This window comes from Oncorhynchus kisutch, linkage group LG6 (assembly GCF_002021735.2).
Source record: "Oncorhynchus kisutch isolate 150728-3 linkage group LG6, Okis_V2, whole genome shotgun sequence".
NCBI lineage: Eukaryota > Metazoa > Chordata > Actinopteri > Salmoniformes > Salmonidae > Oncorhynchus > Oncorhynchus kisutch.
This window is the reverse complement of record NC_034179.2, coordinates 71,368,310-71,386,324: the sequence shown is the minus strand read 5'-3', so window position 1 is coordinate 71,386,324 and position 18,015 is coordinate 71,368,310. Positions and strand designations below refer to the sequence as shown.

General features: G+C 52.7%; 1 protein-coding gene across 1 annotated transcript in view; it reads left to right on the top strand.

Annotated features, from left to right (window-relative positions):
* Window positions 1-639: 639 nt before the first annotated feature.
* The window catches only part of LOC116374325 (mitotic spindle assembly checkpoint protein MAD1-like), a 47,784-nt gene continuing 30,408 nt past the window's right edge, over window positions 640-18,015 (top strand). Inside the window, 4 exon segments of the mRNA XM_031825966.1 lie at window positions 640-652; window positions 8,744-8,778; window positions 8,780-8,797; window positions 10,185-10,322. Of these exon segments, the coding sequence (XP_031681826.1) occupies window positions 640-652; window positions 8,744-8,778; window positions 8,780-8,797; window positions 10,185-10,322 (204 nt within the window).

Genomic DNA, 18,015 nt, shown 5'->3' with positions numbered 1-18,015 from the left:
CAGTCACTGCTGCTGGCGGCCGCCTCTACAGACTTCAGAACGCATCAGAAGACATCCCGCAGGTTCTAACCCACTTCGGCTTGATGTTCTGTAATAAAAAGGTCATAGAAATGGCTCCTCCTCTGAGGTTCTGTGTTAAACTCAATAAGCCCCACGGGGCTCTACAGTGCCGCGATTTTACTCAAATATTTGTCATTGTGTTTCTAAATTTCTCTGGGTGCACCAACATTGTTCAACTTAGGCGCACACATGCTCCTCGTAACAAAAGGTCAGCGTATAGCCCCACCTCAGTCGTCTAAAACCATTTGATAAAGTCAGTACCGCAGCACGACCCAAGCCTCAAATATACTCGGAGCAAAGGGATATGGGGCTCCGGATCTCTGTGTTATCGAACACACTGGAACAGTGGCTATCAGTCAGTCTAATTGAACACATTGAAAGAACATTGCCTTGTGTCTTCCAGTCATTCAGTCTCAGCAGGTTGAAGGTCAAAGAGGAATCGCATCTGCTTTCCAAGGTGACCTTCACATGCCATTCTGCTGCCTCTGCTTTGAAGGGTAATGCGTCTTGTCTGGGAACAGAGACTGTATAGAACACCCACCTTCTTGAAGGAGTGACATGCTCATTACTCGTCTCGTGATGTCGTCCTCAGGTCAGGGACCCTGTCTCATACAAATGGGATGCATCGTTTTTGCATCCGTCTGCCATGAAAAATACAAATAATTCAATTAATTCTAGCTCTCCAATTTGTTCCCCCTCATTGCAGACAGTGAAGTGAAATGGGTTAGATCTCTGCACTGTCCTCATGGCATTTGAAATGTTGTGGTAATCTAGCTACACACACACACTCTAGCCTATTATTCTGTACCACTGTAACCACTTAACCACTCAGGGTGAACGTTAGGTTTCCATCTGTCTTGTAAGATATGGTGCTCTTCAACTGTCAAACTTAGGCAGTAAAGAACCTTATCTCAACAGTGTGTGTGCGTGCATTAATATGTGTCTTTGGTAGGCATCTATATGTGTTTTAACATGTTCATTTCATCCCCTTTTGATTGTGTGTGTGGTTTCTGTGTAATTTTTAAATGTTTTAGCCTCTTGGGAGGTGAAATGGTTTCACTTCCATTAAGGGAACACAGAAACAGGAGTTTCTCTTTTGCAGACTGTTCCATTTTCCTCTGGTTGTTGTTCCCTCTGGCTTTTCATCACTGCTGTCTCTCTCTCTCGTGCTGTCTCTCTCTCTCGTGCTGTCTCTCTCTCTCGTGCTGTCTCTCTCTCTCGTGCTGTCTCTCTCTCTCGTGCTGTCTCTCTCTTCGTGCTGTCTCTCTCTCTCTCTCTCTCTCTCTCTCTCTCTCTCTCTCTCTCGTGCTGTCTCTCTCTCTCTCTCGTGCTGTCCTCTCTCTCTCTCGTGCTGCTCTCTCTCTCTCTCGTGCTGTCTCTCTCTCTCTCGTGCTGTCCTCTCTCTCTCTCGTGCTGTCTCTCTCGTGCTGTCTCTCTCGTGCTGTCTCTCTCGTGCTGTCTCTCTCTCTCNCTCCACCTCTGGCTAGGTGGACTGCTGTGGCTACTAGTGGACTGCTGTGGCTAGCTAGTGGACTGCTGTGGCTAGCTAGGTGGAGTGCTGTGGCTAGCTAGGTGGACTGCTGTGGCTAGCGTGACTGCTGCGGCTGGCTGGCTAGCGTGACTGCTGCGGCTGCTAGGTGGACTGCTGGGCTGGCTAGGTGGACTGCTGCGGCTGGCTAGGTGGACTGCTGCGGCTGCTAGGTGGACAGCTGCGGCTGGCTGGTAGCGTGACTGCTGCGGCTGGCTGGCTAGCGTGACTGCCTGCGCTGGCTGGCTAGCGTGACTGCTGCGGCTGGCTGGCTAGCGTGACTGCTGCGGCTGCTGGCTAGCGTGACTGCTGCGGCTGGCTGGCTAGCGTGACTGCTGCGGCTGGCTAGGTGGACTGCTGCGGCTGGCTGGCTAGCGTGACTGCTGCGGCTGGCTGGCTAGCGTGACTGCTGCGGCTGGCTGGCTAGCGTGACTGCTGCGGCTGGCTAGGTGGACTGCTGCGGCTGGCTAGGTGACTGCTGCGGCTGGGTAGGTGGACTGCTGCGGCTGGCTGGCTAGGTGGACTGCTGCGGCTGGCTGGCTTAGCGTGACTGCTGCGGCTGGCTGGCTAGCGTGACTGCTGCGGCTGGCTGGCTAGCGTGACTGCTGCGGCTGGCTGGCTAGCGTGACTGCTGCGGCTGGCTGGCTAGCGTGACTGCTGCGGCTGGCTAGGTGGACTGCTGCGGCTGGCTAGGTGGACTGCTGCGGCTGGCTAGGTGGACTGCTGCGGCTGGCTGGCTAGGTGGACTGCTGCGGCTGGCTGGCTAGCGTGGACTGCTGCGGCTGGCTGGCTAGCGTGACTGCTGCGGCTGCTGGCTAGCGTGACTGCTGCGCTGGCTGGCTAGCGTGACTGCTGCGGCTGGCTGGCTAGCGTGACTGCTGCGGCTGGCTAGGTGGACTGCTGCGGCTGGCTGGCTAGCGTGACTGCTGCGGCTGGCTGGCTAGCGTGACTGCTGCGGCTGGCTGGCTAGCGTGACTGCTGCGGCTGGCTAGGTGGACTGCTGCGGCTGGCTAGGTGGACTGCTGCGGCTGGGTAGGTGGACTGCTGCGGCTGGCTGGCTAGGTGGACTGCTGCGGCTGGCTGGCTAGCGTGACTGCTGCGGCTGGCTGGCTAGCGTGACTGCTGCGGCTGGCTGGCTAGCGGACTGCTGCGGCTGCTAGGTGGACTGCTGCGGCTGGCTAGGTGGACTGCTGCGGCTGGCTAGTGGACTGCTGCGGCTGGCTGGCTAGGTGGACTGCTGCGGCTGGCTGGCTAGCGTGACTGCTGCGGCTGGCTGGCTAGCGTGACTGCTGCGGCTGGCTGGCTAGCGTGACTGCTGCGGCTGGCTGGCTAGCGTGACTGCTGCGGCTGGCTGGCTAGCGTGACTGCTGCGGCTGGCTAGGTGGACTGCTGCGGCTGGCTGGCTAGCGTGACTGCTGCGGCTGGCTGGCTAGCGTGACTGCTGCGGCTGGCTGGCTAGCGTGACTGCTGCGGCTGGCTAGGTGGACTGCTGCGGCTGGCTAGGTGGACTGCTGCGGCTGGGTAGGTGGACTGCTGCGGCTGGCTGGCTAGGTGGACTGCTGCGGCTGGCTGGCTAGCGTGACTGCTGCGGCTGGCTGGCTAGCGTGACTGCTGCGGCTGGCTGGCTAGCGTGACTGCTGCGGCTGGCTGGCTAGCGTGACTGCTGCGGCTGGCTGGCTAGCGTGACTGCTGCGGCTGGCTGGCTAGCGTGACTGCTGCGGCTGGCTAGGTGGACTGCTGCGGCTGGCTGGCTAGCGTGACTGCTGCGGCTGGCTGGCTAGCGTGACTGCTGCGGCTGGCTAGGTGGACTGCTGCGGCTGGCTAGGTGGACTGCTGCGGCTGGCTGGCTAGCGTGACTGCTGCGGCTGGCTGGCTAGCGTGACTGCTGCGGCTGGCTGGCTAGCGTGACTGCTGCGGCTGGCTAGGTGGACTGCTGCGGCTGGCTAGGTGGACTGCTGCGGCTGGCTGGCTAGGTGGACTGCTGCGGCTGGCTGGCTAGGTGGACTGCTGCGGCTGGCTGGCTAGCGTGACTGCTGCGGCTGGCTGGCTAGCGTGACTGCTGCGGCTGGCTGGCTAGCGTGACTGCTGCGGCTGGCTGGCTAGCGTGACTGCTGCGGCTGGCTGGCTAGCGTGACTGCTGCGGCTGGCTGGCTAGCGTGACTGCTGCGGCTGGCTGGCTAGCGTGACTGCTGCGGCTGGCTAGGTGGACTGCTGCGGCTGGCTGGCTAGCGTGACTGCTGCGGCTGGCTGGCTAGCGTGACTGCTGCGGCTGGCTGGCTAGCGTGACTGCTGCGGCTGGCTGGCTAGGGTGACTGCTGCGGCTGGCTAGGTGGACTGCTGCGGCTGGCTAGGTGGACTGCTGCGGCTGGCTGGCTAGCGTGACTGCTGCGGCTGGCTGGCTAGCGTGACTGCTGCGGCTGGCTGGCTAGCGTGACTGCTGCGGCTGGCTGGCTAGCGTGACTGCTGCGGCTGGCTGGCTAGCGTGACTGCTGCGGCTGGCTAGCGTGACTGCTGCGGCTGGCTGGCTAGCGGACTGCTGCGGCTGGCTGGCTAGCGGACTGCTGCGGCTGGCTGGCTAGCGGACTGCTGCGGCTGGCTGGCTAGCGTGACTGCTGCGGCTGGCTGGCTAGCGGCCTGCTGCGGCTGGCTGGCTAGCGACTGCTGCGGCTTGGCTGGCTAGCGGACTGCTGCAGCGGCTGGCTGGCTAGCGTGACTGCTGCGGCTGGCTGGCTAGCGTGACTGCTGCGGCTGGCTGGCTAGCGCGGAGAAGACTCATATTTACTTTGAGGCTTTAAGTGTTCTCACACCACTTCTGAAGTTCAACGAGGAAACATGGCAGGCGTTGTTGTCATAGTAACTGCAGGCGTGTTGTCACCGTAGCTTGTTCCATAACTTCTGAGTGATAGGAAGCACAAGCGCCACCACAATCAGCCTCCACCACCGCTCCACGCCTGCCGTTACTATGACAACTAGCATAGCCGTGTCAGCCAATGACTGCTGCGTGAACACACACATCTGATTTTGGTGGGTTGTAACATGGTATTGGACAGTCGGTGTCCCAAAACGGATTGAGCATTAATGCCTGCAGTGTGAACACGGCTTAGTTACCCTGGAGAGAGACTGAAACTCACTGTAGAAATGGGCTGTTTACACACACACACACACACAGACAGACTGAACACAGAAATGGTCTGTTTTAGGGAGAGGGAACGTGAGAGGACCTAGAGAATGAGTGGACAGACAAAGTGTGGAGAGGGAAGAATAGGAGAGAGGGAAGACAAGGGAGGAGAGAGGGCGGACGGACGGACGACGGACAAGGGAGGAGAGGGCGGACAAGGGAGGGAGGAGAGGGCAGACAAGGGAGGAGAGCGGGCGGACGAGGGAGGAGAGAGGGCGGACGAGGGAGGAGAGGGAGGAGAGGAGGGCGGACGAGGGAGGAGAGAGGGCAGACGAGGGAGGAGAGAGGGCGGACGAGGGAGGAGAGAGGGCGGACGAGGGAGGAAGAGGGCGGACGAGAGAGGGGGACGAGGGAGGAGAGGGCGGACAAGGGAGGAGAGAGGGAGGAAAGAGGGAGGAGAGAGGGAGGAAAGAGGGAGGTGAGTGGGAGGAGAGTGGGAGGAGAGAGGGAGGAAAGAGGGAGAGAGGACAGAGGGAAGATAAATCAGAGGAGAGAGGGAGGACGAGGAGAAAGGGAGGAAAGAGGGAAGAGGAGAGAGGAAGGAGGGAGGACAAGGGAGGAGAGAGGGAGGACAAGAGAGGGAGGACAAGGGAGGAAGGAGGGAGGAAAGAGGGCGGACAAGGGAGGAGGAAGGAGAGAGGAGGGAAGAGATCAGAGGAGAGAGAGGAGAGAGGGAGGAGAGAGGAGCACAAGGGAGGAGAGAGGGAGCACAAGGAGGAGAGAGGGAGGACAAGGGAGGGAGGAGAGAGGAAGGATAAGGAAGGAGGGAGGAGAGAGGGAGGACAAGGAAGGAGGAATGACAAGGGAGGAGTAAGGGAGGACAAGGGAGGAGAGAGGGAGGAGATGAAGTAGAGAGGAGAGGAGGAGAGACGTGACTATGAGTAATCCGGAGGGTGAGGAGTATCACATTATGAATAAAGCATGTAATTCCCCTCACGCTGTCAACGGCTGGATGTGTCTGTGTCATTGTTCATTGTTGTGATTATGTGACGTTAATTACACAGTCATTCAGTTGTTTCATTAGGCTCTGTTCCGCCTCCACTCGACCCACACCACTCCTTCTGAACTATGGAACATTCACTGTTGTGTCAATAATTGATCAGATTCCAGGCAGGCCCATTTCTCTGGCTTGGAGAGGGTGTTCCAGATGCTACCCTGTTCCCTAGATGGTACACTCCTCTTGACCTGGGAGCCTGTGGGTACTACAAGGGGAATATGGTGTTCCAGATGCTACCCTGTTCCCTAGATAGTACACTCCTCTTGACCTGGGAGCCTGTGGGTACTACAAGGGGAATATGGTGTTCCAGATGCTACCCTGTTCCCTAGATAGTACACTCCTCTTGACCTGGGAGCCTGTGGGTACTACAAGGGGAATATGGTGTTCCAGATGCTACCCTGTTCCCTAGATAGTACACTCCTCTTGACCTGGGAGCCTGTGGGTACTACAAGGGGAATATGGTGTTTCCAGATGCTACCCTGTTCCCTAGATAGTACACTCCTCTTGACCTAGGAGCCTGTGGGTACTACAAGGGGAATATGGTGTTCCAGATGCTACCCTGTTCCCTAGATAGTACACTCCTCTTGACCTGGGAGCCTGTGGGTACTACAAGGGGAATATGGTGTTCCAGATGCTACCCTGTTCCCTAGATAGTACACTCCTCTTGACCTGGGAGCCTGTGGGTACTACAAGGGGAATATGGTGTTCCAGATGCTACCCTGTTCCCTAGATAGTACACTCCTCTTGACCTGGGAGCCTGTGGGTACTACAAGGGAATATGGTGTTCCAGATGCTACCCTGTTCCCTAGATAGTACACTCCTCTTGACCTGGGAGCCTGTGGGTACTACAAGGGGAATATGGTGTTCCAGATGCTTCCCTGTACCCTAGATAGTACACTCCTCTTGACCTGGGAGCCTGTGGGTACTACAAGGGGAATATGGTGTTCCAGATGCTACCCTGTTCCCTAGTAGTACACTCCTCTTGACCTGGGAGCCTGTGGGTACTACAAGGGGAATATGGTGTTCCAGATGCTACCCTGTTCCCTAGGTAGTACACTCCTCTTGACCTGGGAGCCTGTGGGTACTACAAGGGGGAATATGGTGTTCCAGATGCTACCCTGTTCCCTAGATAGTACACTCCTCTTGACCTGGGAGCCTGTGGGTACTACAAGGGGAATATGGTGTTCCAGATGCTACCCTGTTCCCTAGGTAGTACACTCCTCTTGACCTGGGAGCCTGTGGGTACTACAAGGGGAATATGGTGTTCCAGATGCTACCCTGTTCCCTAGGTAGTACACTCCTCTTGACCTGGGAGCCTGTGGGTACTACAAGGGGAATATGGTGTTCCAGATGCTACCCTGTTCCCTAGGTAGTACACTCCTCTTGACCTGGGAGCCTGTGGGGTACTACAAGGGGAATATGGTGCTTTTTTTTCTGGTCTTTGTCTTCGCAAATCAAGTCGTTTAAATCAGAAAGTCCCAAATTGATTTCAGACTTAATTGATCGAATTATTCCTGTCCACCTCTTCTCTCCTCTCCACCTCTACTCACCTCCACCTCGTCTCCACCCTCTTTTCTCTTCTCTCCACCTCCTCTCTCCTCTCCACCTCTACTCACCTCCACCTCGTCTCCACCCTCTCCTCTTCTCTCTTCTCCCCTCTCCTGTCTTCTCTCCTCTTCTCCTCCACCTCTCTCCTCTCTTCTGCCCTCTCCTCTCTTCTCTTCTCTTCTGCCCTCTCTTCTCTCTTCTCCCCTCTCCTCTCTTCTCTTCTCTTCTCTTCTCTCTTCTCCCTCTTCTCTCCTCTCTTCTCCCCTCTTCTCTCCTCTCTTCTCCCTCTCCTCTCTTCTCCCCTCTTCTCTACTCTCTTCTCCTCTCTTCTCCCCTCTCCTCTCTTCTCTCCTCTCTTCTCTCCTCTCTTCTCTCCTCTCTTCTCCCTCTCCTCTCCCCTCTCCTCTTCTCCCCTCTCTTCTCCCCTCTCTTCTCCCCTCTTCTTCTCCACCTCTTCTCCCTCTCTTCTTCTCCACCTCCTATCTCCTCTCGTTTCCCTCTCCTCCACCTTTTCTCTCCTCTCCTCCACCTCCTCTCTCGTCTACCTCCTCTCTTCTCTCCTTCATCACTCCTCTACCTCTTCTCATCTTCTCTCCGCCTCTTCTCCTCTTCCTTCCTCTCCTCCCCTCTTCTTGTCTCCTCTCTCCTCCACCTCTTCCTCTCTTCCTTCCTCTCCTCCACCTCTTCTCCTCTTCCTTCCTCTCCTCCCCTCTTCTTGGCTCCTCTCTCCTAGATCTGCATAGTGACTCTGTTTAAGACTATGCAGACTATTCTATATGTCATATTCTCTGCTATGTTCTATGTCAAGAAATCATCAATTCGATTCATATTTTCTTTCTGAAGTGGACGGTCAGGAGGCTGGAACAAATGATTTGTAATTATGTAGACTGAAAATGGACCTGAAGAAGCCCAAACCGATAAGCCCAATAAAACCTCCCGCGGGCCCAATAAAACCTCCCGCGGGCCCAATAAAACCTCCCGCGGGCCCAATAAAACCTCCCGCGGGCCCAATAAAACCTCCCGCGGGCCCAATAAAACCTCCCGCTGGCCCAATAAAACCTCCTGTGGGCCCAATAAAACCTCCTGTGGGCCCAATAAAACCTCCTGTGGGCCCAATAAAACCTCCTGTGGGCCCAATAAAACCTCCTTTGGGCCCAATAAAACCTGTAGGTCTACTTTAACATGACAGCTCTACGTTAAGGGACTGTTTTGTGTTGTAGGTCTACTTTAACATGACAGCTCTACGTTAAGGGACTGTTCTGTATTCTACATGCGGCTTAACACGACTGTTCTGTGTTGTAGATCTACTTTAACACGACTGTTCTGTGTTGTAGATCTACTTTAACACGACTGTTCTATGTTGTAGATCTGTGTAAACACGACTGTTCTATGTTGTAGATCTGCGTAAACACGACTGTTCTATGTGTTGTAGATCTGCGTAAACAGATGGAAACAGCTGAACTGAAGACACCAGCGGTTGAAGGAGGTGTGGAATGTTGTATTACATAGAAAATAAACATGTTTTATCCCCTTTCTTCCTCCTACACTTCTTATTCCTCTCCTCTACCTCATCTCTCTCTCCTCTACCTCATCTCTCTCTCCTCTACCTCATCCCCCTCTCCTCTACCTCATCTCTCTCTCTCCTCTACCTCATCCCTCTCTCCTCTACCTCATCTCTCTCTCCTCTACCTCATCTCTCTCTCCTCTACCTCATCTCTCTCTCCTCTACCTCATCTCTCTCTCCTCTACCTCATCTCTCTCTCCTCTACCTCATCTCTCTCTCTCCTCTACCTCATCTCTCTCTCTCCTCTACCTCATCTCTCTCTCTCCTCTACCTCATCTCTCTCTCTCCTCTACCTCATCCCTCTCTCCTCTACCTCATCTCTCTCTCCTCTACCTCATCCCTCTCTCCTCTACCTCATCCCTCTCTCCTCTACCTCATCCCTCTCTCCTCTACCTCATCCCTCTCTCCTCTACCTCATCTCTCTCTCTCCTCTACCTCATCCCTCTCTCCTCTACCTCATCTCTCTCTCCTCTACCTCATCTCTCTCTCCTCTACCTCATCTCTCTCTCCTCTACCTCATCCCTCTCTCCTCTACCTCATCCCTCTCTCCTCTACCTCATCCCTCTCTCCTCTACCTCATCCCTCTCTCCTCTACCTCATCCCTCTCTCCTCTACCTCATCCCTCTCTCTCCTCTACCTCATCTCTCTCTCTCCTCTACCTCATCCCTCTCTCCTCTACCTCATCCCTCTCTCTCCTCTACCTCATCCCTCTCTCTCCTCTACCTCATCCCTCTCTCCTCTACCTCATCCCTCTCTCCTCTACCTCATCCCTCTCTCCTCTACCTCATCCCTCTCTCTCCTCTACCTCATCCCTCTCTCTCCTCTACTCATCTCTCTCTCTCCTCTACCTCATCTCTCTCTCTCCTCTACCTCATCTCTCTCTCCTCTACCTCATCTCTCTCTCCTCTACCTCATCCCTCTCTCTCTACCTCATCCCTCTCTCCTCTACCTCATCCCTCTCTCTCCTCTACCTCATCCCTCTCTCTCCTCTACCTCATCCCTCTCTCTCCTCTACCTCATCCCTCTCTCTCCTCTACCTCATCCCTCTCTCCTCTACCTCATCCCTCTCTCTCCTCTACCTCATCCCTCTCTCCTCTACCTCATCCCTCTCTCCTCTGCCTCATCCCTCTCTCCTCTGCCTCATCCCTCTCTCCTCTGCCTCATCCCTCTCTCCTCTGCCTCATCCCTCTCTCCTCTGCCTCATCCCTCTCTCCTCTGCCTCATCCCTCTCTCCTCTGCCTCTACCTCATCTCTTCTGATGAGTTTGAGAGACGATTGTGAACCAGAGTTGTATCTGTGTTGTTGCCAGGTGTTCCAGAGGAAGATCCAGGAGTTCAGGACGGTGTGTTATGTTCTGACCGGCTATCAGATAGACATCACTACTGAGAACCAGTACAGGCTGACCTCTGTCTACGCTGAACACATGGACGACTCTCTGCTGTTTAAGGTACAAACACACAAGGTGGCCAAGCGGTTAGGACGTTGGGCCAGTAACCAATCACCGAACCGACAAGGTGACCAAGCGGTTAGAGTGTTGGGCCAGTAACCAATCACCGAACCGACAAGGTGGCCAAGCGGTTAGAGTGTTGGGCCAGTAACCAATCACCGAACCGACAAGGTGACCAAGCGGTTAGTGTTGGGCCAGTAACCAATCAGCGAACCGACAAGGTGACCAAGCGGTTAGAGTGTTGGGCCAGTAACCAATCAGCGAACCGACAAGGTGACATACTGGTACATGTGTGTATTAATATATACTGGTACATGTGTGTATTAATACATACTGGTACATGTGTGTATTTAATAGAGACTAGAGACTAATTTAGGGACTTATGTCTGCTACGTTAGGTTACATGTGGATATCAGAGGGAGAAAGAGAGATGAGGGAGATTGGAGGGTTAGAGAATTAGAGAGGGATGAAAGGAGAGATGGAGGGATGAAAGGAGAGATGGAGGGATGAAAGGAGAGATGGAGGGATGAAAGGAGGGATGGAGGGATGAAAGGAGAGATGGAGGGATGAAAGGAGAGATGGAGGGATGAAAGGAGAGATGGAGGGATGAAAGGAGAGATGGAGGGATGAAAGGAGAGATGGAGGGATGAAAGGAGAGATGGAGGGATGAAAGGAGAGATGGAGGGATGAAAGGAGAGATGGAGGGATGAAAAGAGGGATGAAAGGGGGATGAAAAGAGAGATGGAGGGATGAAAAGAGAGATGGGGGGGATGAAAGGAGAGATGGGGGGATGAAAGGAGAGATGGGGGGATGAAAGGAGAGATGGAGGGATGAAAGGAGAGATGGAGGGATGAATGGAGAGATGGAGGGATGAATGGAGAGATGAAAGGAGAGATGGAGGGATGAAAGGAGAGATGGAGGGATGAATGGAGGGATGAAAGGATGAAAGGAGAGATGGAGGGATGAATGGAGATATGGAGGGATGAATGGAGGGATGGAGGGATGAAAGGAGATGGAGGGATGAAAGGAGAGATGGAGGGATGAATGGAGAGATGGAGGGATGAATGGAGGGATGAAAGGAGAGATGGAGGGATGAAAGGAGAGATGGAGGGATGAATGGAGGGATGAAAGGATGAAAGGAGAGATGGAGGGATGAATGGAGATATGGAGGGATGAATGGAGGGATGGAGGGATGAAAGGAGATGGAGGGATGAATGGAGGGATGAAAGGAGAGATGGAGGGAGAGATGAAAGGGGGGATGAAAAGAGGGATGAATGGAGAGATGGAGGGATGAATGGAGATATGGAGGGATGAATGGAGGGATGGAGGGATGAAAGGAGATGGAGGGATGAATGGAGGGATGGAGGGATGAAAGGAGATGGAGGGATGGATGGAGGGATGAAAGGAGAGATGGAGGGAGAGATGAAAGGGGGGATGAAAAGAGGGATGAAAGGAGAGATGGAGGGATGAAAGGAGAGATGGAGGGATGAATGGAGAGATGGAGGGATGAATGGAGGGATGAAAGGAGAGATGGAGGGATGAAAGGAGAGATGGAGGGATGAATGGAGGGATGGAGGGATGAAAGGAGAGATGGAGGGATGAAAGGAGAGATGGAGGGATGAAAGGAGAGATGGAGGGATGAATGAACTCTGCGTATCAAATCAGTGGCAGATTGAAAAGAGAACAGGTGAAGATAGCAGGAGAATGTCATTAATTAAGGACTGGTAGAAAAAGGAGGAGAGGGCGAGGGGTTAGAAAGAGATGTGGGGGGGGGGCATTTTTCTTAAAGGACATCAAACTTCGTTTTGAGGGTTCGTTAAGCTTTATTTGGGTTTTAGTGTGTCTTCTCTCCAGTGTGTTAAATCCTCAGAGAGCCACCTGCGGACCCTGCCAGGGAAGATGATTCACTGTCAATATTTATTAACCTCAGCTCAAGTACTCCTCTCTCGCTCGCTCCTGCGCTCTCTCTCGCTCTCTCTCGCGCTCGCTCCTGCGCTCTCTCTCGCTCTCTCTCGCGCTCGCTCCTGCGCTCTCTCTCGCTCTCTCTCGCGCTTGCTCCTGCGCTCTCTCTCGCGCTCGCTCCTGCGCTCTCTCGCTCTCTCTCGCGCTCGCTCCTGCGCTCTCTCTCTCGCTCTCTCTCGCGCTCGCTCCTGCGCTCTCGCTCTCTCTCGCGCTCGCTCCTGCGCTCTCTCTCTCTCTCTCTCTCTCTCTCTCTCTGTCTCTCTCGTGCTGTCTCTCTCTCTCTCTCTCGTGCTGTCTCTCTCTCTCGTGCTCGCTCCTGCTCTCTCTCTCTCTCTCTCTCTCTCTCGTGCTGTCTCTCTCTCTCTCTCTCTCTCTCTCGTGCTGTCTCTCTCTCTCTCTCTCTCTCGTGCTGTCTCTCTCTCTCTCTCTCTCGTGCTGTCTCTCTCTCTCTCTCTCTCTCTCTCTCGTGCTGTCTCTCTCTCTCTCTCTCTCTCGTGCTGTCTCTCTCTCTCTCTCTCTCTCTCTCTCTCTCGTGCTGTCTCTCTCTCTCTCCTCTCTCTCTCTCGCGCTCGCTCCTGCGCTCTCTCTCTCTCTCAAATAATTTCAATTTATTCAAGTTAAGGGCTTTATTGGAATGGGAAGCATATGTTGACATTGCCAAAGCTAAACTAGATAATAAAAAAAAGTGAAATAAACAACACAATTGAACAGTAAACATTACACAGATGTTCCAAAAGAATAAAGACATTTCAAATGTAATTTATTTGCAAATAGTTAAAGTACAAAATGGAAAATATGAAAACCTACTTATGTGCCTCCACACACACATTTATATGGTGTTGTCTGTGTGTGTTAGTATGATACACCAGCATGTAGCCTGCACTGGTAATGACTGGTGACGCACACAACTGGAGCAGCGTCCCGCAGAGACGGGGTTTGTGTGGGAACAGTGTAAGAGCTGATGAGTCCATGTGATGAGTCCATGTGAACAGTGAGAGGTGATGAGTCCATGTGAACAGTAAGAGGTGATGAGTCCATGTGAACAGTAAGAGGTGATGAGTCCATGTGAACAGTAAGAGGTGATGAGTCCATGTGAACAGTAAGAGGTGATGAGTCCATGTGAACAGTAAGAGGTGATGAGTCCATGTGAACAGTAAGAGGTGATGAGTCCATGTGACAGTAAGAGGTGATGAGTCCATGTGAACAGTAAGAGGTGATGAGTCCATGTGAACAGTAAGAGGTGATGAGTCCATGTGAACAGTAAGAGGTGATGAGTCCATGTGAACAGTAAGAGGTGATGAGTCCATGTGAACAGTAAGAGGTGATGAGTCCATGTGAACAGTAAGAGGTGATGAGTCCATGTGAACAGTAAGAGGTGATGAGTCCATGTGAACAGTAAGAGGTGATGAGTCCATGTGAACAGTAAGAGGTGATGAGTCCATGTGAACAGTAAGAGGTGATGAGTCCATGTGAACAGTAAGAGGTGATGAGTCCATGTGAACAGTAAGAGGTTGATGAGTCCATGTGAACAGTAAGAGGTGATGAGTCCATGTGAACAGTAAGAGGTGATGAGTCCATGTGAACAGTAAGAGGTGATGAGTCCATGTGAACAGTAAGAGGTGATGAGTCCATGTGAACAGTAAGAGGTGATGAGTCCATGTGAACAGTAAGAGGTGATGAGTCCATGTGAACAGTGAAGAGGTGATGAGTCCATGTGAACAGTGAGAGGTGATGAGTCCATGTGAACAGTGAGGGTAGTCCATGTGAACAGGTGAGAGGTGATGAGTCCATGTGAACAGTAAGGGGTGATGAGTCCATGTGATGAGTCCATGTGAACAGTGAGGTGATGAGTCCATGTGACCAGTAAGAGGTGATGAGTCCACGTGAACAGTGAGAGGTGATGAGTCCATGTGAACAGTAAGAGGTGATGAGTCCATGTGAACAGTAAGAGGTGATGAGTCCATGTGAACAGTAAGGGGTGATGAGTCCATGTGATGAGTCCATGTGAACAGTGAGGTGATGAGTCCATGTGACCAGTAAGAGGTGATGAGTCCACGTGAACAGTGAGAGGTGATGAGTCCACGTGAACAGTAAGAGGTGATGAGTCCACGTGAACAGTGAGAGGTGATGAGTCCACGTGAACAGTGAGAGGTGATGAGTCCACGTGAACAGTAAGAGGTGATGAGTCCACGTGAACAGTAAGAGGTGATGAGTCCACGTGAACAGTAAGAGGTGATGAGTCCATGTGAACAGTGAGAGGTGATGAGTCCATGTGAACAGTGAGAGGTGATGAGTCCACGTGAACAGTGAGAGGTGATGAGTCCACGTGAACAGTGAGAGGTGATGAGTCCACGTGAACAGTGAGAGGTGATGAGTCCATGTGAACAGTAAGAGGTGATGAGTCCATGTGAACAGTGAGGTGATGAGTCCACGTGAACAGTGAGAGGTGATGAGTCCATGTGAACAGTAAGAGGTGATGAGTCCATGTGAACAGTGAGGTGATGAGTCCACGTGAACAGTGAGAGGTGATGAGTCCATGTGAACAGTGAGAGGTGATGAGTCCATGTGAACAGTGAGAGGTGATGAGTCCATGTGAACAGTGAGAGGTGATGAGTCCATGTGAACAGTAAGAGGTGATGAGTCCATGTGAACAGTGAGAGGTGATGAGTTCACGTGATGAGTCCACGTGAACAGTAAGAGGTGATGAGTCCACGTGAACAGTAAGAGGTGATGAGTCCACGTGAACAGTAAGAGGTGATGAGTCCACGTGAACAGTAAGAGGTGATGAGTCCACGTGAACAGTAAGAGGTGATGAGTCCACGTGAACAGTAAGAGGTGATGAGTCCACGTGAACAGTAAGAGGTGATGAGTCCACGTGAACAGTGAGAGGTGATGAGTCCACGTGAACAGTGAGAGGTGATGAGTCCACGTGAACAGTGAGAGGTGATGAGTCCATGTGAACAGTAAGAGGTGATGAGTCCATGTGAACAGTGAGAGGTGATGAGTCCACGTGAACAGTGAGAGGTGATGAGTCCATGTGATGAGTCCATGTGAACAGTGAGGTGATGAGTCCACGTGAACAGTGAGAGGTGATGAGTCCATGTGAACAGTAAGAGGTGATGAGTCCATGTGAACAGTAAGAGGTGATGAGTCCACGTGAACAGTAAGAGGTGATGAGTCCACGTGAACAGTAAGAGGTGATGAGTCCACGTGAACAGTAAGAGGTGATGAGTCCACGTGAACAGTGAGAGGTGATGAGTCCACGTGAACAGTGAGAGGTGATGAGTCCACGTGAACAGTGAGAGGTGATGAGTCCACGTGAACAGTGAGAGGTGATGAGTCCATGTGAACAGTAAGAGGTGATGAGTCCATGTGAACAGTAAGAGGTGGTGAGTCCATGTGAACAGTGAGAGGTGATGAGTTCATGTGATGAGTCCATGTGAACAGTAAGAGGTGATGAGTCCACGTGAACAGTAAGAGGTGATGAGTCCACGTGAACAGTGAGAGGTAATGAGTCTACGTGAACAGTAAGAGGTGATGAGTCCATGTGAACAGTAAGAGGTGATGAGTCCATGTGAACAGTAAGAGGTGATGAGTCCATGTGAACAGTAAGAGGTGATGAGTCCACGTGAACAGTAAGAGGTGATGAGTCCACGTGAACAGTAAGAGGTGATGAGTCCACGTGACCAGTAAGAGGTGATGAGTCCATGTGAACAGTGAGAGGTGATGAGGTGTGAACAGTGTAAGAGGTTTTGGGTATCACTAACTAGGGTACAGGCTGGGTCCGGGTATCACTAACTAGGGTACAGGCTGGGTCCAGGTATCACTAACTAGGGTACGGGCTGGGTCCAGGTATTACTAACCTAGGGTACGGACTGGGTCCGGGTATCACTAACTAGGGTACGGGCTGGGTCCGGTATCACTAACTAGGGTACGGGCTGGGTCCGGTATCAGTAACTAGGGTACGGGCTGGGTCGGGGTATCACTAACCAGGGTACGGGCTGGGTCGAGGTATCACTAACAAGGGTACGGACTGGGTCAGGGTATCACTAAAAGGGTACGGGCTGGGTCGGGGTATCACTAACCAGGGTACGGTCTGGGTCGGGGTATCACTAACCAGGGTACGGTCTGGGTCCGGTATCACTAACTAGGGTACGGGCTGGGTACGGACATCACTAACCAGGGTACGGGCTGGGTACGGGTATCACTAACTAGGGTACGGGCTGGGTCCGGGTATCACTAACTAGGTTACGGGCTGGGTCCGGGTATCACTAACCAGGGTACGGGCTGGGTCCAGGTATCACTAACCAGGGTACGGACTGGGTCCGGGAATCACAAACTAGGGTCCAGGTATCACTAACCAGGGTACGGGCTGGGTCCAGGTATCACTAAAAAGGGTACGGGCTGGGTCGGGGTATCACTAACCTAGGGTACGGGCTGGGTACGGACATCACTAACCAGGGTACGGGCTGGGTACGGACATCACTAACTAGGGTACGGACATCACTAACTGGGGTACGGACATCACTAACTAGGGTACGGGCTGGGTCCGGGTATCACTAACATTTTGAGGCGGAGCCATTTACTACGTTCTAAGGTCATATCTAAGGTCATAACATGTTGTCCGAGGTGCTTCAACCTCGTCAAATAGAAGACAGGAGAAATTATTTCACAGAAAAGAGCTGCGTTCCTGTAGTTTTTGTCTGCGTTTAGAGTGACCAACGGTAGCTAGCAGCTCTCTGCTCTCTCGTGTCTCTTCATTGAGCAGAGCAGCCCAAGCGGAGCCGTTGCCGTGGAGACGCAGAGTCGCCATGAGCAGAGCGAGCTGCGTGCTGGGAGAGAGTGACAGACAGAGGAGCAGCTAATGGATTTGCTGATAGAGGAAGGTATTTCTGGTTTCGGGTCTTTTCAATTTGGAAAAGCAATCGGAACTGGGTTAGAGTAGGGCCTAAACTTTGTGGGTAGGGCCCGGGCTTAGTGGCTCTAGTGTGTGTGTGTGTGCGCCGTGCCGTAGGACCCTCACCTTTAGTCACTGCTGTGCGATCTCGTCCTCTAATGAGCTGTCTACTGGAGTCCAGCGGATAGTTGAAATAATTGTTCCATTTTACGGTATAAGCATCAAACGTGGTACACTAATACAGGATACCTTGAGGAACATGTTGAAGACTGGAGGCAGTCTGGGAAGCCGGTCAGTCCACCAGGGTGGACATTTTAATTAAATGGCTGCCGTCCAGATTTCCTGTGAACATTCAGAAGGCACTCGCACATCTGAGCTATCCTTATCTGTCTAGAGCATACTTTATCACCACATCTGAGCTATCCTTTCTGTCTAGAGCATACTTTATCACCACATCTGAGCTATCCTTATCTGTCTAGAGCATACTTTATCACCACATCTGAGCTATCCATTCTGTCTAGAGCATACTTTATCACCACATCTGAGCTATCCATTCTGTCTAGAGCATACTTTATCCCCACATCTGAGCTATCCTTATCTGTCTAGAGCATACTTTATCACCACATCTGAGCTATCCTTTCTGTCTAGAGCATACTTTATCACCACATCTGAGCTATCCTTATCTGTCTAGAGCATACTTCATCACCACATCTGAGCTATCTATCTGTCTAGAGCATACTTCATCACCACATCTGAGCTATCCTTTTCTTTGCAGGTGCCTGGTAACAGTTGAATAAGATGAGAGAAAAGCAGAAACCTGCACGCTGCTCTTGA